The 24,881-nt window shown below is 40.5% G+C and overlaps 1 protein-coding gene across 15 annotated transcripts in view; it reads right to left on the bottom strand.

The window, feature by feature from the left end:
* The window catches only part of PCMT1 (protein-L-isoaspartate (D-aspartate) O-methyltransferase), a 60,686-nt gene that overhangs the window by 21,413 nt on the left and 14,392 nt on the right, over positions 1–24,881 (bottom strand). For 2 of the 15 annotated variants that reach the window (XM_074037229.1, XM_074037227.1), the window contains exons 2-5: positions 17,283–17,387; positions 16,286–16,519; positions 15,682–15,713; positions 627–731 (exon numbers count right to left, since the gene is read on the bottom strand). In XM_074037229.1, the coding sequence (XP_073893330.1) occupies positions 627–731; positions 15,682–15,684 (108 nt within the window). In that variant the 5' untranslated portion in view covers positions 15,685–15,713; positions 16,286–16,519; positions 17,283–17,387. Of the gene's footprint in view, positions 1–626; positions 1,591–4,498; positions 4,619–15,681; positions 15,733–16,285; positions 16,520–17,282; positions 17,388–24,881 lie in introns of those variants that run through there. The other 13 variants (XR_012433526.1, XR_012433527.1, XM_065543573.1 and 10 more) reach the window with 8 other exon arrangements.

Raw genomic sequence — 24,881 nt, 5'->3', positions numbered from 1 at the left:
ACCGTTCTGGGCCTGACCATCTATACTGCCCTGTCTCCCCCAGCCACATGCCCCAGCAAGTACTACACAGATTCCCCTACCCAGGGTCCCTGCACCATGAGATAAGGTGAAATACCAACTGTAGACCAAACGCAATAAAACCTCTGTTTTTAAGAAGAAAAAAGAAAAGAAAAGAAAACCAGGCTCATTCTATTCTTTTCCGCCAAATGAGAACTTGGAAGAAGGTAGTTTGGGAGCTAATGGCCACCATCTTGTGATTACAAGGGTAGAGCTTACCAGATAATGGCACCAACATGTGGAGGAAAGTAAAGCCAAACCAAGAAACTGAGAGAACCCTATTGTCAATAATAACATCTGCTCTTCTAAATCCAGCCACACAAAAGATCGTATATACCCCCAGACTTTTCTGTTATATAAAATAAATAAACTCCCTTTTAGCTCTGCCAGTTTGGGTTGCATGTTCTGTCACTTGCAACAACAACAAAATCCTAAGTGATGCTCATTCCAACCACTATCCTAATAGAATAAACAAACAAACAAACATGAAAACCACTAGTGAAAAAAAAATACAGCCAAATCATATTATATTCTTCCGTTGGGGCCAGAATGAGAAATAAAACTCTTACCATACGTGCAAAACATGCAGTAAGGATTCCACTTCCAGATCCTACATCAAGAGCTTTAGCTCCTTCATGCAACTGATCAAATAGAAGTTCTAGTGCATATGCATGCTGCCAAAAGAAAACAAAATATTCATTAAGACTAAAGTACACATATCATGGCATACAAAGAAAGTTGCCAACTTTCTACAAATTTTCCTACTACTGTCATCTACCAAGATAACCAAAACATATATCCTTATATCTGCCCAGGTATTACTTAAGAAAACTGTTTGATTAGAATTCTTACATTCAGATCACGTGTTTCAGTAATTTTAGACCTCCAGTGTGTGAATTTTTAACTTTTAATTAATTCAGTAAAAAGATTAAAAGATTTATAAGTGAAAAGTCTCCACCGTACTCCCATTTCCAACCATTCAGGTTTCACTCTGTAAAGGTAACCAATATTACTAGTTTCTTGTGACTCCTTCCAAAAAGGAAGGAATTCATTCTTTGCATATATAAGCAAATACAAAAATACAAAGGTTAATTTTGTATTTTTAGTAGAGACGGGGTTTCTCCATGTTGGTCAGGCTGGTCTTGAACTCTCGACCTCAGATGATCTGCCCACCTCGGCCTCCCAAAGTGCTGGGGTGACAGGCATGAGCCACCACACCCAGCCAGTATTCTCATTACTAAAAATAATCAGATCAGGCTGGGCATGGTGGCCCAGGCCTGTCATCCCAGCACTTTGGGAGGCTGAGGTGGGTGGATCACGAAGTTGGGAGTTTAAGACCAGTCTGGCCAAGATGGTGAAACCCCAACTCTACTAAAAATACAAGACAATTAGCTGGGCACGGTGGCAGGCGCCTGTAATCCCAGCTCCTCGGGAGGCTGAGGCAGAGAATTGCTCGAATCTGGGGGGTGGAAATTGCAGTGATCCGAGATCGCGCCACTCTACTCCAGCCTGGGAAACAGAGCGAGACTCCATCTTAAAAAAAAAAAAAAAAATCAGATCCAATAGCAGTAAACACATTTACTACCAGATCTTGGTTGATAAAAATACACATCCATTAATCTATAGTGATAAATTAATACATCATTCTATACATACATAAATGAAAAACAGGGGAAACTTCCCAACAAATATATATACACATAATAAATACATGTAGAAAAAATGATGAAAATCATCCTTTCAGCAGCCATCTCAATAATAACTGATTGATTCAGGTAAAAATCATAAATGGAAGCTAAAACCAGTGTACTAACATTTGAAAAACAGGATTATTTACACAATCTCAAAGGGTTTGCCTCAGATGAATATTAATCAAAAAAGGAAAAATAGTAATTTTACAACGGAGTTCAGAAAAAAGTTTTCCACTGGAAAAACTTGGTCAACACTACCTTAATCAGATGATCAAAGTTAACATCACAATTATGGGACACATTGACATCAAATGCCTCTGCTAAGATACTTCATTTCTGGGATATGCCAGGCAAAAATGCATAACCCATATTGAATTATGAGGAAACATCAAACAAACCCAAATTGAGGGACATTATATAAAATAAGTGGCCCATATTCATAAAAATTTTCAAGGTTTTCGAGGCCGTAAAAGAATAAGGAACCATTTCTCAGTCATTCTTTAAAGAAAACTAAAAAGACATGACAATCAAAACTCACACTCTACCATTTTCTTTTCCTATAAGGAACATTATCAGAACAATTGATGAAATCTGAATAAGGTCTGTAAATTGGCTAATAGTGTTATATCAATGCTGACTTCCAGATCTCAAAAATTATACTATGGGTATGTAAGAGAATGTCCTTATTTTTAAAGGTAAAGAGCATTGGCCAGGGGCGGTGGCTCACGCCTGTAATCCCAGCACTTTGGGAGACCGAGGAGGGCAGGTCACGAGGTCAGGAGATCCAGACCATCCTGGCTAACACAGTAAAACCCCATCTCTACTAAAAATACAAAAAATTAGCCAGGCGTGGTGGCGGGTGCCTGTAGTCCCAGCTACTTGGGAGGGAGGCAGGAGAATGGTGTGAACCCGGGAGGCGGAGCTTGTAGTAAGCTGAGAACGTGCCACTGCACCGAGACTCCATCTCAAAAAAAAAAAAAGGTAAAGAACATTATGCCTGTAATTTACTCTAAAAGAGCTTGGGAAAAAGGAAATATAATACACATACACACACACACACACACACACACACACACACACACACACAGGAGGGAGGGGATAAAAGGGAAAGACAATAAATGATAAAGCAAATGGTGAGATTTGCTTTATCAATGTAAGACTGTGTGGACAAAGGTATACAGGAACTGTACTATTTGTATATTTCTGTAAGTTAGAAATTATGTCAAAGATTTAAAAACATTTGGGCCAGGTGCAGTGGCTCACACATGTAATCCCAGCACTTTGAGAGGCCGAGGCGGGAAGATCACCTGAGGTCAGGAGTTCAAGACCAGCCTGCCCAACATGATAAAACCCCGTCTCAGCTAAAAATACAAAAAATTAGCCGGGCATGATGGCAGGCACCTGTAATCCCAGCTACTTGGGAAGCTGAGGCAGGAAAATCGCTTGAACCGGGGAGGTTGATGTTGCAGTGAGCCAAGATCGTACCACTGCACTCCAGCCTGGGTGACAGCGAGATTCCGTCTCAAAAAAAAAAAAATTAAAAACATTTTATCAACAAAAATAGCCAATCCCAAAGAGAAGGAACGAAAATGCCCTATTCCACAAAACGAATCTAGGTGATAAAAGCCAAAATACTGGTTACCTTGGGGCTGGGGGATAATTAAGGGAGGGCACAAGAGAACCTTCTAAGATGCTGAAAATGTCCTGGGTAGTGGTTATACATGCATACTGTGTTAAAATTCACCAACCTGTACACTTGAGATGTGTGAACTATACTCTGTGTGTAACAATTTAAAAAAAAAATTGACAACTACTTATTCTAATCACTAAAAGTGGATGACCAGACGTTATGGGCCTCCTGATGTGATGCAACAGGAAGGACCATTAGGAAGTGTTCCTGAAAAAAAAAAAAAACGTTTCAAGAATAAGTCGGGCCAGGTGCGGTGGCTCAAGCCTGTAATCCCAGCACTTTGGGAGGCCGAGACAGGTGGATCACGAGGTCAGGAGATCGAGACCATCCTGGCTAATACGGTGAAACCCCGTCTCTACTAAAAAATACAAAAAACTAGCCGGACGAGGTGGCGGGCGCCTGTTGTCCCAGCTACTCGGGAGGCTGAGGCAGGAGAATGGCGTAAACCTGGGAGGCGGAGCTTGCAGTGAGCTGAGATCCGGCCACTGCACTTCCAGCCTGGGCGACAGAGCGAGACTCCGTCTCCAAAAAAAAAAAAAAAAAAAAAAAAAGAAGTCAACCACCACCAGGAAACAATTAACCAAATTCAGAATATGGGAAATTCTATATAACAAATATAGAATTGACAAAAATAGTTTTGTCAATAATGAAACAAGACCAAAAAGATGCAACATATAGACTCTGTGTGGATACTGATTTAAGCAAATTAACTATGAAAATTCTTAAGCACCTGGCAAAGTTTGAACATGCACTAGACATAAGATATTAAGGAACATTGTTAGGTATGATAATGGCATTATAGTTTATTTTTAAAGTCATTGAGATTTATAATAAAGTATCCAGGGATAAAATAATATTCTGTATGTTTGGGATTTGCTTTAAAATACTTCAGCAAAAGAGAGAGTTACACCAAGAGCAGTGGTTCACAGCCTGTAATCCCAGTCTTTCGGAGGCCGAGGTGGGCAGATCACTTGAGTTCAGGAGTTCAAGACCAGCCTGGGCAACACAGCGATACCCCATCTCTACAAAAATACAAAAATGAGGTGGACGTGGTGGTGCACACCTGTAGTCCCAGCTACTTGAGAGGCCAAGATGAGAGGAGGGTTTGAACCCAGCAGGGGAAGGCTGCAGTGAGCTGAGATTGTGCTACTGCATCCAGCCTGGGCCACAGAGCATGACTCTGCCTCAAAAAAAAAAAAAAAAAAAGAGAGAGAGAGAGAGAGTTAGATAAAACAAGATTAGCAAATTGTTGGTCATTATTCGAGCTGGGTGATTTATAGGTTCATTACACTATTTTATTTGTATACATTGTACTGGAATTCTTCCATAATTTTCCATAATAAAAAGTTGTGTATTTATTTAAAGCTAAGGTTTCCAAGCACTTGGGAGCTTAAAGAATTTTTAAAAAGTTAAAGCTATCTTTTCCCCCAACTAATACATAGAGAGAAGGCCTTTTTTTTTTTTTTTTTTTGAGACGGAGTCTCGCTCTTTCGCCCAGGCTGGAGTGCAGTGGCGCGATCTCGGCTCACTGAAAGCTCCGCCTCCCAGGTTCACGCCATTCTCCTGCCTCAGCCTCCTGAGTAGCTGGGACTACAGGCGCCCGCCACCGCGCCCGGCTAATTTTTTGTATTTTTAGTAGAGACGGGGTTTCACCGTGGTCTCGATCTCCTGACCTTGTGATCCGCCCGCCTCGGCCTCCCAAAGTGCTAGGATTACAGGCCTGAGCCACCGCACCTGGCTGAGAGAAGGCCTTTAATAGATACAGCCTCACATAATCCAAGAGATTTCAAACTTTCAAACCAGAAAGTCCTTAATGTTCCACAGAACCCTTTTAGGGGTAACACACAAATATGTGTTAAATGGCTGTTTTTTTCCCCAATATATTCAAGGTTCATGCAATTACATTTGCCAGTCTAGAATGTTCCCCCAATTATCTTCCTCCACCTATCACTTTGCTCTGTTCTTCAGACACTGACTCATTTAAGGAGTTCTGGCAAGGCATGATGACTTATACCTATAATCCGAGTGCTTTGAAGGGCCAAAGTGGAAGGATAACTTGAGGCCAGGAGTTTGAAATCAGCCTGGACAACATAGTTGAGACCGTATGTCTATAAAAAAGTTAAAAATTATCTGCGTGTGGGTCATGGCACATGCCTATAGTCCTAGCTCCTTGGGAGGCAGAGGTGGGAAGATCACTGGAGCTGAAGAGTTTGAGGTTATAGTGAGTTATGATCTTTTGCACTCTAGCCTGGGCAACAGAGCAAGACCCTGCCTCAGGGGAAAAAAAAAGAAAAAAAAAGAGTCCTGTCCGGTTGTCCCCACACATAATGCACCACATTCTAGATGTGTCTACTTCCTCAGGGTTAGATTCAGATCAAAGACTTCTAGCAAGAACACACACAGGTCTTGCTATGCAACTTCCCCAGAGCATCACATTAGGAAGTATATAATATTGGACCACCTCACCACTGGACATGTCAACCTCAACCACTCAGTAAATGTGGTCACCAATAGATCACTCTACTTTCAAGGCATATTTTTCTCTTTATAATTGATAATATGTGGGCCAGGTGTGGTGGCTTACGCCTCTAATCCCAGCACTTTGGGAGGCTGAGGTGGGTGGATCATGAGGTCAGGAGTTCGAGACCAGTCTGGCTAACATGGTGAAACCCCGTCTCTACTAAAAATACAGAAATGATCCACGCATGGTGGTGCATGCCTGTAATCCCAGCTATTTGGGAGGCTAAGGCAGAAGAATTGCTTGAACCCAGAAGGCGGAGGTTGCACCCAGAAGGCAGAGGTTGCAGTGAGCCAAGATCTTGCCACTGCATCCAGCCTGGGTAACGGAGCAAGACTCTGACTTGAAAAATAATAATAATATGTAGAGTACTAATTTGAGACTACATGAGTATTTTTGTTCTCCAACCATCTTCCTCCTAATGGTTTTAGATTCATTAATAATCTTTGCCTAATTCATTACATTGATGATTACAAAATAGTGATCTTTATTTTTATTTTTGTAGAGTCAGGGTCTTGCTTTGTTGCCCAGGGTGGTTTTGAACTCCTGGGCTCAAGGGATCTGCCTGCTGGGCCTCCTGAAGTGCTGAGATTACAGGCATGAGCCACTGCATCCAGCCAAAATACTGATTTTTAAAATTTCATTATTCCTTCTACATTTATTAATTAACATTCTTCTGTTTTTCTGAAAAAAAAAAAAACCAAAACACATTTTCACTTTTTTCCCTGTCTTGCTCTTTTTGGCTTTTTCTTTTTTTTTTTTTTTGAGACGGAGTCTCGCTCTGTCGCCCAGGCTGGAGTGCAGTGGCCGGATCTCAGCTCACTGCAAGCTCCGCCTCCCGGGTTCACGCCATTCTCCTGCCTCAGCCTCCCGAGTAGCTGGGACTACAGGCGCCCGCCACCACGCCCGGCTAGTTTTTTTTGTAGTTTTTAGTAGAGACGGGGTTTCACCGTGTTAGCCAGGATGGTCTCGATCTCCTGACCTCGTGATCCGCCCGTCTCGGCCTCCCAAAGTGCTGGGATTACAGGCTTGAGCCACCGCGCCCGGCCTTTTTGGTTTTTTTCTAAGTCTCCACAGACTCATAAATTTTTCTTTTTCAATTCACTGTGCTATAATCTGTTACCATCATTATTCTTGTTGATTCTCAAATCCTCTCCAATTTGGCCTTTGGGAGCCTCTTCAAATCTGCTCCTATGTCCTTCCCACATTACCTCCTCAGCCTTTGAGTACTTCCTCACTTGACAGATGTCAGTCACTACTCCAAGGGGTACTCAACTCTTTTAGTAAACAGTGGTATTTAGGATCCCAAACCTGGATGCCAGGTGTACTCACTGCTACCAGGATACCATTTTAACAGGTTGCTTTTAATCTCTTCACCACTGCACCCATCACATTTTTCTTCATAGGTTTGGAAAATATTCCAGGATTATAGTTACTTCCAAGCTTGTGATTTTAAGGTTCACTAGATGTAGACGTCATTTCTCTTTGCATCCTCACTTTCTGCTTCTCCTACAATACTGCTAAGATTTATGCAATAAATGATTCAAGATCACAACTGCTTGTTCATATAATACAATTAAAAATATTTTACCCTACTCACATCTTGCACTGTATGCTTACTGTCTGTATGTGCCTACATATAAACATTCATATAGATGTTCCATGTAACTATATATATACATAGATATATACGTTTTCCTTATTAAGAGTCATAGATTACTCAGAAAATATAAGTCATTAAAAATGCATCCATTTTGGGAGAAAATTCTGACATAAGCTATAACATATGCTAAGTGAAAAAAGCCAGTCACAAAAAGACAAACACTTTATGATTCCACTTATATGACGTACCTAGAGGAGCCAAATTCATAGAAACAGAAAATAGAATGGTGGTTGCCAGGGGCTGAGGTAAAGAAAGAATGGGAAAACTGGGAAATTGTTATTGAATGAGTATAGAGTGTTAGTTGTGCAAGATGAAAAGTGTTCTGAAGATTGATTGCATAACAATGTAAATGTACTTAACACTACTAAATGGTACACTTAAAATGGTTAAGATGGTAAATTTTATGTTATGTGTATTTTACCACAATTAAAATTTTCAATGCATTTATATAAAATACAGTTTTGACAATAAAAAGACAAATAACCCAATTAAGAAATGGTCAAGAGGCCAGGTGTGGTGGCTTATGCTTGTAATCCCAGCACTTTGGGAGGCACACGCAGGAGGATTGCTTGAGCTCAGGAGTTTGAGACCAGCCTGGGCGACATAGCAAGACCCTGTCTTTAAAAAAAATTTTTTTGGCTGGGTGTGGTGGCTCACGCCTGTAATCCCAACACTTTGGGAGGCTGAGGCAGGCGGATCACGAGGTCAGGAGTTCAAGACCAGCCTGGCCAACATGGTGAAACCCTGTCTCTACTAAAAATAGAAAAATTAGCTGGGTATGGTTGCATGCCTGTAATCCTAGCTACTCAGGAGGCTGAGGCAGGAGAATTGCTTGAACCTGGGAGGCGGAGGTTGCAGTGAGCTGAGATGGCACTACTGCACTCCAGCCTGGCTGACAGAGTGAGACTATGTCTCAGGGAAAAAAAAAAAAAAAGTTTTAATTATTAAAAATAAACAAACAAACAAGAAAGGGGTAAGAGACTGAATAAATGTTTCTCCAAAGAAGATACAGAAATGGCCAATATGCACATGAAAAGATGCTCAACATCATTTATCATTAGGGAAATGCAAATCAAAACCACAATGAGATACCACTTCATAGTCACTAGGATGGATAAAATTTTTTTAAAAAAAGAAAATAACAAATGTTAACAAGGAAGCAGAGAAACTGGAACCCTCATACATTGCCAGTGGGACTGTAAAATGGTGCAGCTACTTTGAAAAATGGTTTGGCCATTCTTCAAAATGTTACTCATAGAGTTTTCATATATGATCTGGTAATTCCAACCCTAGGTAAATACTCGAGAGAAAGGAAAACACACAAAAATTTGTACACAAATGTTCACGGCAGCATTATTTAGAATAGCCAAACACTGGAAACAATCCAAATGTCCATCAGCAGTTAATAGATAAATGTTGTATAGCCACACAAAGGGATATTAGTCAGTCATAAAAAGGAGAGAAGTACTGATTCACACTAAAACAGGGATAAATCTTGAAAACATTATGCTAAATCTAAAAAGTCATTCATAAAAGGCAACATATTGTATGATTCTATTTATATGAAATGTCCAGAATAGGCAAATCTATAGAAACAAATAATAGATTAGTAGTTGCCAGGATCTGAGCAGAGCAGGGGTTGGGATCTGACCGCTAATGGGTATAAGGAAGGTTTCTTTCTGCAGTGATGAAAACCTTCTCATATTAGATAGTGGTGATGTTTGTGTAACTCTGAATAAACTAAAAACCACAGAATTCTACACTTTAAAGGGATGAATTCTGTAGTATAAGAATTATATCTTTTTTTTTTTTTTTCTGAGACAGGGTCTTGATCTGTCACCTAGGCAGGAGTATAGTGGTGTGATCATGAGTCACTGCAGCCTCCATCTCCCAGGCTCAAGCAATTCTTCCACCTCAGTCTGCAGAATAGCTGGGACCACAGGCATGTACTATCACGCCCAGCTAAATGTTTTTTATTTTTTGTAGAGATGGGATCTCACCATGTTGCCCAGGCTGGTCCCAAACTGCCGGGCTCAAGAGATCCTCCGGCCTTGGCCTCCCAAAGTGCTGGGATTATCGGCTCAAGGCACTGTGCCTAGCCAAGAATTATACCTTAATAAAGCTGTTTTGTATTGTTGTTTTAAAATGCATCTTTTGCCTTCAAGTAATTGCTATGCTTTGTTCAGCAATAAACTGGACACCCAGACCAAACTTCAGGGGAAAGAAAAAAATCACTAAGTATTTCCCTTAATACCTGAAAGCACACCACTCCAGTGAATTTCCCAACCATGCTAGATACTGGTTCTCCAAAATAACTTTTAGCATTCATGCTTCTTTTTTTTTTTTTTTTTGAGTCAGAGTTTTGCTCTTTTGCCCAGGCTGGAGTGAAGTGGCGCGATTTTGGCTCACTGCAACCTGCACCCCCAAGCCAGGTCCAAGTGATTCTCCTGTCTCAGCCTCCTGAGTACCTGGGATTATAGGTGCCTGCCACCACACCTGGCTAATTTTTGTATTTTTAGTAGAGACGGGATATTGCCATGTTGGCCAGGCCGGTCTCGAACTCCTGACCTCAGATGACCCACCTGTCTCGGCCTCCCAAAGTATTAGGGTTACAGGCGTGAGCCACTGCACCCAGTCACATTCATGCTTCTGTATAAATCTTTCATTTAGGTAGTGTTGTGGGACAAATCAGAGATGGGACAGACTGAGTTCAGTTCAGGAGAGTGTTTAATTATTTAAAGGTGATCACCGGCTCAGTTGGACTAGGGTCCAGAAAGTCTGATCCCTGAACAAGGGGATCAATCACCTTTCAAGCAGTTTGTGGCGGGAGTTTCGTGCTGCAGGAAGCGTACTTGCAGAAGCAAGAACAAAGGCAGTCAATTAGTCTTTTACATTTGCTACACCCTGTCTTACATCCTTGGGAATACATGCTTTTGTAGCAATTGCTTATCAACCTTGTGACTTTACAGCCGAGCTAGGGAGGGAAGCAAGAAATCACTGTGCCTCAAGGAATGTAAAACGATGGAACACAGATAAGCCTCTCTGGGCACAAAGGAGGGATAAGCAGTTAATATTCTCTCTTAACCTGGCCTCCTGCCAGAGCGGGGGTGCTATATTACATTCTACCTTCAAGAAAAAGAATACATTTTTCAACCATTATACTTACAAAATTCGTTAATTCCCCCTTCAGTAGTAGTTCAAACTGTTTGCAGATTATCTTAAGACTGTAACTTTTCTTTTTAATCACTTACTGAATAGGTAATATACAAAAAAGCCATTCCTAATCTGTGGTTTAAAGAAAAAAGAAAGCCAGGACCAGTGGCTCACGCCTGTAATCCTAACACTTTGGGAGGCTGAGGTGGGAGGATCACTTGAGCTCCAGGGTTCAGAACTAGTTTGAGCAACACATTGAGACCTCATCTCTAAAGAAAATGTTTTTAAAAAGTTAGGGGTGGTGGTATGTGCCTATAGTCCCAGCTACTCAGGAGGCTAAGATGGGAGGATCTTTTAAGCCCAGCAGGTCTAGGCTGCAGTGAGCCATTATCATGCCTCTGTACTCCAGCCTGGGCAACACAGCAAGACCCTGTCTCAAAAAAAACCAAAAACTAAAAACTTAAGGGCTAGGTGCAGCGGCTCAGACCTGTAATCCCAGCACTTTGGGAGGCCAAGGAGGATGGATCACTTGAGGTCAGGAGTTTGAGACCAGCCTGGCCAACATGGTGAAATCCTGTCTCTACTAAAAATACAAAAATTAGCCAGGCGTGGTGGCAGGCGCCTATAAATCCAGCTACTCAGGAAGCTGAGGCAGGAGAATCACTTGAACCTGGGAGGCAAAGGTTTCACTAAGCTGAGATTGTGCCACTGCACTCCAGCCTGGGCGACAGAGGGAGACTCCATCTCAATAATAATAATAATAAAAAATTAAAATGTTAAAAAAATTAAGAAAAAGGAATAAAGAAATTGATAACAGGTCAGGCACAGTGGCTCGAGTTTGTAATCCCAGCACTTTGGAAGGCTGAGGCAGGCAGATCACCTGAGGCCAGCAGTTCAAGACCAGCCTGGCCAACGTGACAAAACCCTGTCTCTACTAAAAATACAAAAATTAGCCAGGCGTGGTGGTGTACATCTGTAATCCCAGCTATTTGAGAGGCTAAGGCAGGAGAATTGTTTGAACCCGGGTGGCAGAGGTTGCAGTAAGCCAAGATCACCCCACTGCACTCCAGCCTGGACAACAGAGTGAGACAGTGTCTCAAAAAAAAAAAAAAAAAAGGAAGAAGAAAGAAAAGAAAAGAAAAGAAAAGAAAAGAAAAGAAAAGAGAAAGAAAGAAAGAAAGAAAGAAAGAAAGAAAGAAAGAAAGAAAGAAAGAAAGAAAGAAAGAAAGAAAAAGAAATTGATAACAGATCAAGGACATACAGTGAAAATCAGATCTCACTTCCACTCGTATGTCCCAAATAAGCTAATTCCCTATCTTAGAATAAATCATTTTTAGTTTTCATTCCCAAAGAAAAACATATATGTACAAGTATGTGTGCATATGTGATTTTCACACATTAAAGAATGTTCTAAATACCCTTTGGGACTCAACTTTTATACTGTTTCATTCTTATTTTTCCCACCAAAAAAACTACCTGTAAGTATTATACTGTATTTCTTGAAGACTTTGTCATATTTGTACTTGCAGAGCTCCTTCATTTAACCGTCTCACAATACTCCACAACATGGAGGTTAAGATGGTCCCTGACTTAACAGTGGTTCAACGTATGATTTCTCGACTTTACAATGATGTAAAAATGATACACATTCTGTACAAATTGTACTTCGAGTACCCATACATCCATTCTATTTTTCACTTTCAGCAAAATATTCAATAAATTACACGTGATAGTCACCATTTTATTATAAAATAGACTTCGTGTTAGTTGATTTTGCCCAACTATAGTCTAATGTAAGTGTTCTGAGCACATTTAAGGTAAGCAAGGCTAAGCTATGAAGTTTGGTAGGCTAAGAATATTAAATGCATTTTAGAGTTACAGTATTTTCAACTTATGATGGATTTATAGGGACATAACTCCATGTAAGTCAAGGAGCATCTGTACTATAATTTATTAACCATCCACCATTTGTGGACATTGCTATTTTTTATAATTATAATAAATAAGACGTCAATAAATAACTTAAGTCATTCTGCACTCATGTAACTATATTATGGGACAAATATCTTGAAATAAAACTGGGAAATCTAAGTTATATTTATTTCACATTTTGATAGATACTGCCAAACTGTCTTCCAAAAACATTCAATTTACTCTCCCACACAAAAAAGTATGTGACTGCCAGTTTTCCATTTCCGATACAGAGTATCAAAGTTTTTAATTTCTAACAATCTGATAGTTGAAAACTGGTACCTCATTATAGTGCTAATTTGCAATTTACTAAGTATAAGTGACGATGAGGCTGGGCATGGTGGCTCATGCCTGTAATCCAGCATTTTAGAAGGCCAAAGCAAGAGGATCACTAGAGCCCAGGAGTTCAAGACCAACCTGGGGTGAGGTCCTGTCTCTACAAAAAAAATTTTTAATGGCCAGGCACAGTGGCTCACGCCTGTAATCCCAGCACTTTGGGAGGCCAAGGCGGATGGATCACTTGAGGTCAGGAGTTTGAGACAAGCCTGGCCAACATGGCGAAACCCCATCTCCACTAAAAATACAAAAATTAGCCAGGCATGGTAGCACATGCCTATAATCCCAGCTACGAGGGAGGCTGAGTGAGGCACGAGAATTGCTTGAACCCAGGGGGCGGAGGTTGCAGTGAGCTGAGATCACGCCACTGCACTCCAGCCTGGGCCACAGAGCAAGACTCCATCTCAAAAAAAAAAAAAAAAAAAATTTAATACGTGAAGATGGCATCTTTTCATTTGTTTAAATGTCACTGTCATTTGTATTTCTGTTCAATGAACTATCTGAGCCTCTTTTTTTTTTTTTTTTTTTGAAACATAGTTTCACTCTTGCTGCCCAGGCTGGAGGGCAATGGCACGATTTCAGCTCAACACAACCTCCACCTCCCGGGTTCAAGCGATTCTCCTGCCTCAGCCTCCCAAGTAGTTGGGATTACAAGCATGTGCCACCACGCCCAGCTAATTTTGTATTTTTAGTAGAGACAGGGTTTCTCCATGTTGGTGAGGCTGATCTCGAACTCCCGACCTCAGGTGATCCGCCCACCTCGGCCTCCCAAAGTGCTGGGATTACAGATGTGAGCCACCATACCTGGCCATGATGAACTATCAATCCTGTCCTTTACACATTTTATTTTGGGCTTACTGGTCTTTTACTTATTAACAGGATACACACAAACACAAATATATGCATACATGTCTACATATTGAAATTTTCCCTTGCTGTCAAATGTATTACAGTATTTCCCTCAATCATTAATTATTATTATTGAGATGAGGGTCTCTCTCTTGTCAACCAGGCTGGAGTGCAGTAGCACAATCATGGCTCACTGCAGCCTCAAATTCCTGGACTCAGACAATCCTTCTGCCTTGGCCTCCCTTGTAGCTAGGACTACAGGAACATGCCACCACACCCAGCTAATTTTTAAAATTTTTTTGTAGAGACAGAATCTTGCTTTGTTGCCCAGGCTGGTCTCAAACTCCTGGCTTCAAGCGATATTCCTGCCTCGGCCTCCCAAAGTGTTGAGATTACATACGTGTGAGCCACCACACACAGCCAATTTTTCCTCTTTAATTTTTGCTTATAACATTTTTTTCTCTGCAAAAATCCTAGATATGTAAGTTTCAAAATGTATCATTTTTTTTAATGGCTTCTGTGTTTTCTATCATGTTTCAAAAAGACATTTCTATTCAATGTTTATGTCTGCTTTTTTCTTCTAGTATAATTATCAGTTCACTATAAATACAAATAGAATTTATTTCAGTATTAAGTTTAAATAAGAGCTTCTCCAATCCCAAATACTTGCAGAGAATCAGAAAAGTTACTCTTCTGGCCAGGCGCAGTGGCTCACGCCTATAGTCCCAGCACTTTGGGAGGCAAAGGCGAGTGGATCACCAGAGGTCAGGAGTTCAAAACCAGCCGGGCCAACATGGTGAAACCCCATCTCTCCTAAAAATACAAAAAATTAGCTGAGTGTGGTGGCAGGCACCTGTAATCCTAGCTACTTGGGAGCCTGAGGCAGGAGAATCACTTGAATCCAGGAGGCGGAGGTTGCAGCAAGCCAAGATCACGCCACTGCACACGAGCCTGGGCGACTGTGTGAGACTCCAGCTCAAAAAAAAAAAAAGAAAAAGAAAAAGAAAAAGAAAAGAACAGCTATTGTTCTTTCCTACAAAATAAAACAAGAGCACTCATTCAAATACTGACATTTAAACCTCCCAAAAGGTTGGGCACAGTGGCTCATGCCTGTAATCCTAGCACTTTGGGAGGTTGAGGTGGGAGGACTGCTTGAGCCCAGGAGTCAAGGCTGCAGTGAGCTGTGATGATCATACCACTGCATTCCAGCCTGGGAAACAAAGTAAGAACTGGTCTCAAAAAAATAAAATAAAATAAAATAAAATAAAACCCAAGAAAATTCCCAACAAATTAAAACTGCTAGATCACTCAAACTAAGTCCTTCTCAAAGAGCTATGCAGCTTAATGGCTCTTATACTTAAACATTCCCTAATGAATTTTCCACATAAAATGTGAAATATTCAACTTGAGATTTCTATAAAATGTCCATTATACTATTTAAAATATTATCTCCTTTAATTAACTCTCTACTAACCAACCTTTTATGTTCAATTTTTACATGTCACAGATACTGACAACCACCAAAAACTTTAATATGCCAGTTTCTACCTTATAAAGCTCCTTCTACAGACCCTCTATTAAGAATAAGACATTCAAAAAAGAAAATGACGTTCATTGCCAATCCACACAACTCATAGATGATAAATTGATATAATTAAAAATTTAAAACTTTCTTTAAACCTTTTTTACTAAAGTAAATGATTATAGAGAAAAATATGATCCATTTGTAACCAAGTGAACAAACTTAACTTACCATGTGTGGAGCACTGATTGTTGCTTGGAAACCTGCAAAACAAGAAGAGAACTACTGATACAGTCAGCTGCAAAAATACACTATTTCACATAATTTCTTTTCTACCATCCTTATGTTATTTTTCACAATAATTCTTTTTTAGCTTTTATGATCTCAAGAAAATAAAACTTACATCTATTAGAGTACTGCCACCCAGCAGTTAAAACTAGAAAATATAATCATGCCGAAGGGTAATGTGCTCATGTAGTAAAACAGTCCCTCTCAAGTACGGCAGCTAAAAATTTCTTCTCCTGTAGAGTCAGCTAAGAAAGGAAGAATTTCAGTAAGTTGAGAGTTGATATATTTTTGGCTTGTTTGTCCTTCAGATTGTTTTTTAAAAATAAGCTTTCATGTGTAATAGGTATACAAAGTCTGTGCAAAATGAAATTGCTTCATATTTCTGTCAAAATAAAACTAGAATAACTGAAAAAGTAGCTTAAAAGACCAATAAACTACTTCATTTTATTCTTTATCTTATCATCTAATGTTAATTCACACAATCTTTTCATAGTTCTTAACTTTTAGTTTCTTTTCCTCTGGTGTTGCTTTCTCAAAACTTATTTACCTGCTTCTTTCTGCCTCTGAAGCAAGTTTCACTGAGCGGTGGTAGCAGGTGCCTTCGGGGTTCAGAAGCTCCCCAGGATCTTCTCTGCTGACTGTTATAGTGCTTCAAAAGAAGATAGCATGGCATCCGACTGACACAATCCTGAGGCACTTCTAAGCCTCAAAGGCGCCCACTGCCAAGGCTCAGCAGTTCAGCAAAACCTGCTTCAGGAGAAGCAGTTAAATACAGGACTTTCTAAAAACAAACACAAGCCAAAAAAGCAGGGCAAATAAAGCAGATAAGTCAGTAATAACTTAAGCACACTTACTGATTTAAATATTGATTTAAAAAATTAATCCTAACCTGAAAACTAATCTCTAGTCAACACGAAGGCCCCTCAAGAAAACTCAGAACTCAGCTAATACTTTAAGTTTTCATTAAAAGTTGTTTTTGTTTTATAGCAGGGTGTGGTGGCTCATGCCTGTAATCTTAGAGCTTTGGGAGGCCAAGGTGGGTGGATTGCCCGAGTTCAGGAGTTCCGAGACCAGCCTGGGCAACATGCTGAAACCTCGTCTCTACTAAAATACAAAAAATTAGCCGGGTGTGATGGCACACGCCTGTAATCCCAGCTACTCAGGAGGTTGAGGCAGGAGAATTGCTTGAACCCAGGAGGCGGAGGCTGCAGTGAGCTGAGATTGCGCCACTGCACTCCAGCCTGGGTGACAGAGTGAGACTCCGTCTCCAGAAAAAAAAGGTTTTTTTCACTAAAATATTTTATTTCAAAAAATGCTTTTAATTCTTTATACTATGTATACATTGTTTGAGAAAACAGAAAACAGAAAAACATACATAATTTTATTAAAATAGGCACGTTTGGGATTATGAAACTTGCTGAGTCATAAAATTCAAATTAAGAAGGTAATAATAGATAAATATCTGTGTCCCAGGCTTTTTCTACTTACCAAAATCATAAAGTAAATGATGAAAAATGTGATGTTTTCAGAAATCTAAAGCTTACCTATTGATTGTGGAGAATCCATGTAAGGGTTACATTTTGCATAGTGAGAGCGGTCTGTAGCTAGCATCACTTCAAATACTTTATCTGTCTTGATGATTCCGTTTTCTGAAACAAATGAGGCAAATATTTTCAGAAGAGAGAGACACGATCAGACGTATTTTAGAATGATTACACCAGTTATGCTGTAGAGACTGAACTGGAAGAGAGAATGACTGGAAGTTGTTGCAATGGACTAGGTAACAGCAACCTGGTTTCTCTTTTTTTTTTTTGAGACAGAATCTGGCTCTGTCCCCCAGGCTGGAGTGCAGTGGCTCCATCTTGGCTCACTGCAGGCTCCACCTCCTGGGTTCCCGCCATTCTCCTGCCTCAGTCTCCCCAGTATCTGGGACTACAGGCACTCGCCACCACGCCCAGCTAATTTTTTGTATTTTCAGTAGGGATGGGGTTTCACTGTGTTAGCCAGGCTGGCCTTCATCTCCTGACCTCATGATCCACCCACCTCAGCCTCCCAAAGCTGTACTACAGGCGTGAGCCACAGCGCCGGGCCCAACCTAGTCTTCAGCAACAGCAAGGACACAGAAAAGTAGGATAATGAGTTATATTTGGTAGGTAATATATACCTGACTGACTGGATTTGGGAGTGGGAGTGGGGGTAATCGTTGAGATGCTGATGCCATTTACCGATTTAAGAAATCCTGTAGAAGGATCAAAGTTAAGGGGTAAAAAGGTAAGTTATCTATTCAGTTAGCGGCTTCAGATCATACAACTGGAGATACTCTGTAGTCAGCTGGACACATGGATCTGGAGCTCAGGAAAGAGATCTAGAATAGATATTAAGATTTCTATTTATTATGGATGGCAACTGAAACAACCAAAGTGAATTCAAAGTGGCCAGAGAATAAATAGAGAAGACAAACAAAGCCAACATCTAAAAGATACGCAAAGGAAACAGAGTCATCAAAGATGAGGAGCAGTCACAGAGGCAGGATGAAGATACGACCATACTGTTGTAGAGCCAGGAGAAGTGAATTTCTCAAGAAGGAAAGCAAGATCAATAAAATATATTTGCCTTCCCCAACAATTAGTTATTTGAGTTTAAGGCCGGATGCAGCGGCCCACGCCTGTAATCTCAAAGCTTGGGGAGGCCAGTAAGGGAGGATAGCTTGAGCCCAGGGGCTTGAGACGAGGCAAGGCAACATAGTAAAGCCTCGTCTCTACAAAAAAAAAAAAAAAATTTAATCAGCTGGGCATCATGGCACAAGTGTGTTGTCATAAATACTCAGGAGGCTGAGGTGGGAGAATTAATTGAACCCAGGAGTTTGAGGTTATAGTGAGGTATGATCATACCACTGCACTCCAACCTGGGTGAGAAAGCATGACCCTGTCTCAAGGCTGGGCACGGTAGCTCACAACTATAATTCCAGCACTTTGGGAGGCCCAGGCGGGCAAATCACTTAAGGTTAGGAGTTTGAGACCAGCCTGTCCAACATGGTGAAACCCCATCTCTAATAAAAATACAAAAATTAGCCAGGTGTGGTGGCGCACACCTGTAATCCCAGCTACTCAGGAGGCTGAGACAGGAGAATTGCTTGAACCCGGAGGCAGAGCTTGCAGTGAGCCAAGATCGTGCCACTGAATTCCAGCCTGAGCGAGAGAGTAAGACTCTGTGTCAAAAAAAAAAAAAAAAAAATCATGCACAAATATGTGCTAACTCCCGTTTTCCTCCCCACTACTAATATCATCATCCATTAAAGAAGGTGCAGGGCGCTATACTAACAGGAGGGGGTACACATGAAGTCTGTCCACAAAATGCCTAAAAGTAGGAAAAAGAAAAAAAAAATTCAAACCAACGCCATTCAAAACTAATATAAAAAGAAAACTAAATGCAAATAAATACATTTCTGCTGATTAAACAAAACCTGTATTTAAAACTATATTCTAAGAAAATGTGCCAGGAAGTAAACATATTACCAGGAAAAACTAACTTCAAAATACATTCTAATGAAACTATTAGATTTTAAAGCAAAGGAAAAAAATTCTCAGAACATCAAGGCAAAAATAATTAGCTGGGCCGGCACAGTGGCTAACGTCTGTAATCCTAGCACTTTGGGAGGCTGAGGCGGGCGGATCACTTGAGGTCAGGAGTTCAAGACCAGCATGGCCAACGTGGCGAAACCCCATCTCTACTAAAAATACAAAAATTAGCTGGGCATGGTGGCACATGCCTGTAATCCCAGTTCCTAAGGAGGCCGAAGCACAAGAATTGCTTGAACCCAGGAGGAAAAGGCTGCAGTGAGCCGAAATCGCACCACTGCACTCAAGCATAAGCAACAGAGCAATGCTCTGTCTTTAAAAAAATTAAAAAAGAAAAAAAAAATTATCTGAGCATGGTGGTACATCTCTGTGATCCCAGCTACTCAGAGGCTAAGGTGGGAGGATCGTTCGAGCCTGGGAGGCGGAGGTTGTAGTGAGTCAAGATCATGCCACTGCACTCTAGCCTGAGTGACAGGGTGAGACTCCATTTCAAAAAAAAAAAAAAAAAAATCAAGACAAATAGATCGAATTACCTATTATAATAAGAATTTTAAAAATTAGAGGCCAGGCACGGTGGCTCATGCCTGTAATCTGAGCACTTTGGGAGGTCAAGGCCAAAGGATTGCTTAAGCCTAGGAGCTCAAGACCAGCCTGGGCAACATAGGGAGACCCCATTTCTTTAAAAAAATTCGAAAATTAGCCAGTGTGGTGCCATGTGCCTGTGGTTCCAGCTACCTGGAGGTTGAGGTGGCATGATCACTTGAGCTCAGTAAGTTGAGGCTACAGTGAGCCGTGATCATGTCACTGTACTCCAGCCTGGGCAACAGAGTAAGACCCTGTCTCAAAACACAGACAAACAGGTCGGGTGTGGTGGCTCATGCCTGTAATCCCAGCACTTTGGGAGGCCAAGGTGGGTGGATTGCCTGACGTCAGGAGTTCAAGACCAGCCTGGCCAACATGGCGAAACCCTGTCTCTACTAAAAATACAAACATTAGCCGGGTGTGGTGGCGTACACCTGTAATCCCAGCTACTCAGAAGGCTGAGACAGGAGAATCACTTGAACCTGGGAGGCGGAGGTCACAGTGAGCCAAGACTGCATCACTGCACTCCAGTCTGGGTGACAGAGCGAGACTTCATCTCAAAACAAACAAACGAACAAAAAATTAGGTCACCACAGGTTTCTTAAGAGCAATAAACAAGCCGGATGCAGTGTCTCAGGTCTGTAATCCCAGCAATTTAGAAGGCCAAGGTGGGTGGATCACTTGAGTCCAGGAGCTCGAGACCACCCTGGGCAACATGAAGAGACCCCACCTCTACAAAAAAACTTAAAAAATTAGCCGGATGTAGTGACGCATACCCGTAGACCCAGCTACTCAGGGGACTGAGGTGGGAGGATTGCTTGAGCCTGGGAGGTCAAGGATGCAGTATGCCCTGATCATGCCCTGCACTCCAGCCTGGGTGACAAGAGTGAGACCCTGTCTCAATAAATAAAAATAAAAATTAAGAGCAAGATTCAAAGCAAAGTAAGAATAAAGCAGCATTTTCAAGAAATTCAAGGAAAGAAAGTGCAAGTCAACCATAAAAAGAAGTGAACGGCTAGGTGCGGTGACTCATGCTTATAATCCCAGCACTGTGGGAGGCCAAGGTAGGAGGATCACTTGAGCCCAAGAGTTGAAGACCAGCCTGAGCAACATAGTGGGAACCTGTCTCTACCAAAAAAAAAAAAAAAAGGAGCGAATTACTGATCTACCCAACATGAAAGAATCCCTTTTTTTTCTTTTTTTCTTTTTTTTTTTTTGAGACGGAGTCTAGCTCTGTCACCCAGGCTGGAGTGCAGTGGCGTGATCTTGGCTCATGGCAACCTGCCTCCTGGGTTCAAGTGATTCTCCTGCCCCAGCCTCCCAAGTAGCTGGGATTACAAGTGCCTGCCACCACGCCCAGCTAAGTTTGGTATTTTTAGTAGAGACGGGGTTTCACTGTGTTGGCCGGGCTAGTCTTGAACTCCTGACCTCATGATCCACCTGCCTCAGCCTCCCAAAGTGCTAGGATTACAGGCATGAGCCACCACACTTGGCTTGAATGAGTCTCAAAAGCACTCATCTAAGTGAAAGAAACCAGGTGAGGAGACTACATATGATTCAATTTTTAACACATTCAAGAAAAGCCAAAACCATAGTGGTAGAAGGCCCATCTGCAGTTGCTAGGAGATAGGAGAAGGGAAGAGATTAATTGCAAAGAGACACGAGAAAACTTTTTGGGTGAAAGAAGCATTCTATTCCTGAGATCAGCAAACAACTGTAAAGATCCAAATAGTAAATATTTTAGGATTTGCAAGCCATATCATCTCTGTTGCAACTACTAAACACTGCCACTGTGGTGCAAGAACAGCCAGAAACACTATATAAATGAAAGTGTGGCTGTGTTCCAATAAAAATTTATAAAACCAGGCAGCAGGCCAAATTTGGTCTGTGGCCTGTAGTTTGCTGACCCATGTTGTACATCATAATGAAATTGGTGGTTACACATTCTGTTTGTCACATTTTTCAAATTGTATTCTTATAACTGGTGAATTTTTATATAATTTATGCCTCAATAAAGCTGATTTTTTTTAAGTATAAGCCAAGGATTTTATACCCAGCCAAGCTGTCCTTCAAATATCAAGGCTATAGGAAGGAAAAAAACCATTTTGAATATGCAGGAACTCAGAGAATGCTGCACACACAAGCCCTTTCTGAGGAATCTTCTAGAGGATGTGTTTCATCTAACCAAGAGATAACCAGGGATATGTTGGCAAAGGACACATATGCAATTGTATAGCAAAGGCAAAAATAAGGATAGGAACATGGGTGAAATAAAAGCACTTAAATGTTGTATGCTCTGACAAAGTAGAAAGAATACAACTAAAAACAATGGGAGGAGGAAAAAAGGGAAAGTCGAATTAGATCACTGATTGTTGTACAGGTAGTAGAAGGAATCAAAGGATATCATTTCATACTGATAAACCAGATAGTAAAAAAAATTTTTTTGAACCCGAGAGGCAGAGCTTGCAGTGAGCCAAGATGGCGCCACAGTACTCCAACCTAGGCAACAGAGCGAGACTCTCTCAAAAAATAAAAAATAAATAAATAAAAATTTTAAAAATGCTTTCAATGTTTTAGTCTAATGACCTTTTTGGGTAGCTTGCCTACGCTTCTTTGTGTAGAAATAAAGTTTTCTATTTGGGTAATTTATCCAAAATTTATATTTTAAAATGGAAAGACCATATGAGTTTGTCTTTTCCAGTTTATCACTATTTACGTTGTTTTCTCTATTTGATGTGCCTTTTTTGCTGATTTAAAAAAATATTCATTGTTACTTGGAAAGTCTGTATTTATACCTTTAATAGTGTCGTTAATTGACCTTAAATTTTTTTTTTTTTTTGCTGAGCATGATGGCTCACACCTGTAATACGAGCACTTTGGGAGGACGAGGCAGATGGATCACCTGAGGTCAGGAGTTTGAGACCAGCCTGACCAACATGGTGAAACTCTGTCTCTACTAAAAATACAATATTAGCCAGGCATGGCGGTGGGCGCCTGTAATCCCAGCTACTCAGGAGGCTGAGGCAGGAGAATCGCTTGAACCCGGGAGGTGGAGATTTCAGTGAGCCAAGATCACGCCACTGCACTCCAGCCTGGGCAACAAGAGTGAAACTCTGATCCACCCGCCTCGGCCTCCCAAAGTGCTGGGATTACAGGCGTGAGCCACGGCACCCAGCCCCATTTTTTTATTTTTAGAGTCATGCTCTGGCTTTGTTGCCTAGGCTGGAGTGCAGTGGCACCATCATAGCTTACTATAACCTCAGCCTCCTGAGTTCCAGTGCTCTTCCTGCCTTAGCCACCCCAACACCTAGGCCTACATGTGCATGCCACCACACTTGGCACACTTGGCTAATTTTTAAAAGTTTTTTTTTTAGAGAGTGGGTCTTGCAATGTTGCCCAGGCTGGTCTCAAATTCCTGGCCTCAAGTGATCCTCCCATCTCAGCTTAGATTACAGGCATGAGCCCCTGTCCCTAGCCTGAAAACATTTTTTTTTTTTTTAAGTTTTAAAAGCAGAGTAATAATAGCAGTGATATTTGCTGAATGTTTACTATGTGAAAGATACAGTTCTAATAAACAGAATCTTAGGTTGTCTCAAGCCTATAAAGTAGGCACTATTATTATTTCATTTGACAGATCATAACATTGAGGTTAGAAAGACTAGTTATGTAGTCCAAGATAACAGAGCAAATAAGAGGTAGGGTTATTCAAATTAAGATGTTAGATTTCTACGATCACTTCACTATACTGCTACTAACATATTCAAATAGCCTAGTGAGTTCTACTATTTCATTTCCCAAAATAATTGAGTGGTTCATTTCCCTGAAATTAATTCAAATTCCAGAGGGTGATTCATAGACTCTCAAGGTCACAAGAGGTTTTAGGAGCCATCAAGTCTAACTTCATAAATTGGTACCATATTCTCTTCTAAAAGAGTTCCATTATTGTGGTTCTTACTAGTTCATTCAGACCATTCCGATTATTAGACAATTTCTCTGTATTAAGATGAATCTCCCTTTTATAATTCACTCACATGAAACTCTTAGTGTTATTCTCTGAAGCCACAAAGAATATATTGAATTTCTATCTGGTCAACTATTTTTTACATAAAGATAAATCATGACTACCTCAAGCCTTATTTTTTTCAGATTAGGCAGCTTCACTCAACACTGCCAAATATTCATCAATTTTTGAAACCATCATCATATTCACTGTATTCATTCCTCTCTAGATGGACACTTAAGTGTGATATCTTAAAGATTGTACTTGAGGTACATTCTAAAAATCAAAGTAAATTAAAGAAATCATTTCCTTCAAGCTCGATAAGATACTTCTATCAAATTTATGTGAGCTTCTTTGGCTCTATAGATATGAAGGCATATGGAATTTACCAAAACTCGGAATTGTTATTAATAGCATGCCATCAGTCATTTATTAAAAAGCTGAACCCATCAAGGCTCAGAATAAAACTTTTTTAGGCATTACTGGGTGGTTTCCAAAAATTTTCACAACTTTCTTATTATTTATTTTTGCCCAGGATCCCATGTTTTAAAAGATGCTTAAACCAAACTATTATATATTTACTAAGTTATTAAATCATTTTTCTATCACTGGTAATCTATGATATATACAACTGCCAGCGCCCTAAAATATTTCTAACAAACAGAAAAGTAATTTGATGTTTTAGTTTGCATGCACAGGCTAGTTAGGGGTAAACGTGCAATTACCATTAGGCTTTTTTGAAATAGAAAACAACTTGAGAGCCACCCATACCCAATCTGCTTGCCATCATAGGGTCTAAAGACCCTAATTAAATGATTATAATAATGGCTAATGTTGGTCCAAATATGCAATGATTCAAGTGAAAACAGGATTCAAAAAGGATAATGCAATAGAATCCAAGCTATCAGCCAAATAATAAAAACCTTGAAAAAATTAGGGTCATGTTAAGAAAAATGTTTCTTTTCCCAAATTGAAGCATGGGT

This window comes from Macaca fascicularis, chromosome 4 (genome assembly GCF_037993035.2).
Source record: "Macaca fascicularis isolate 582-1 chromosome 4, T2T-MFA8v1.1".
Lineage (NCBI taxonomy): Eukaryota > Metazoa > Chordata > Mammalia > Primates > Cercopithecidae > Macaca > Macaca fascicularis.
This window is presented reverse-complemented; position numbering and strand designations above follow the sequence as displayed.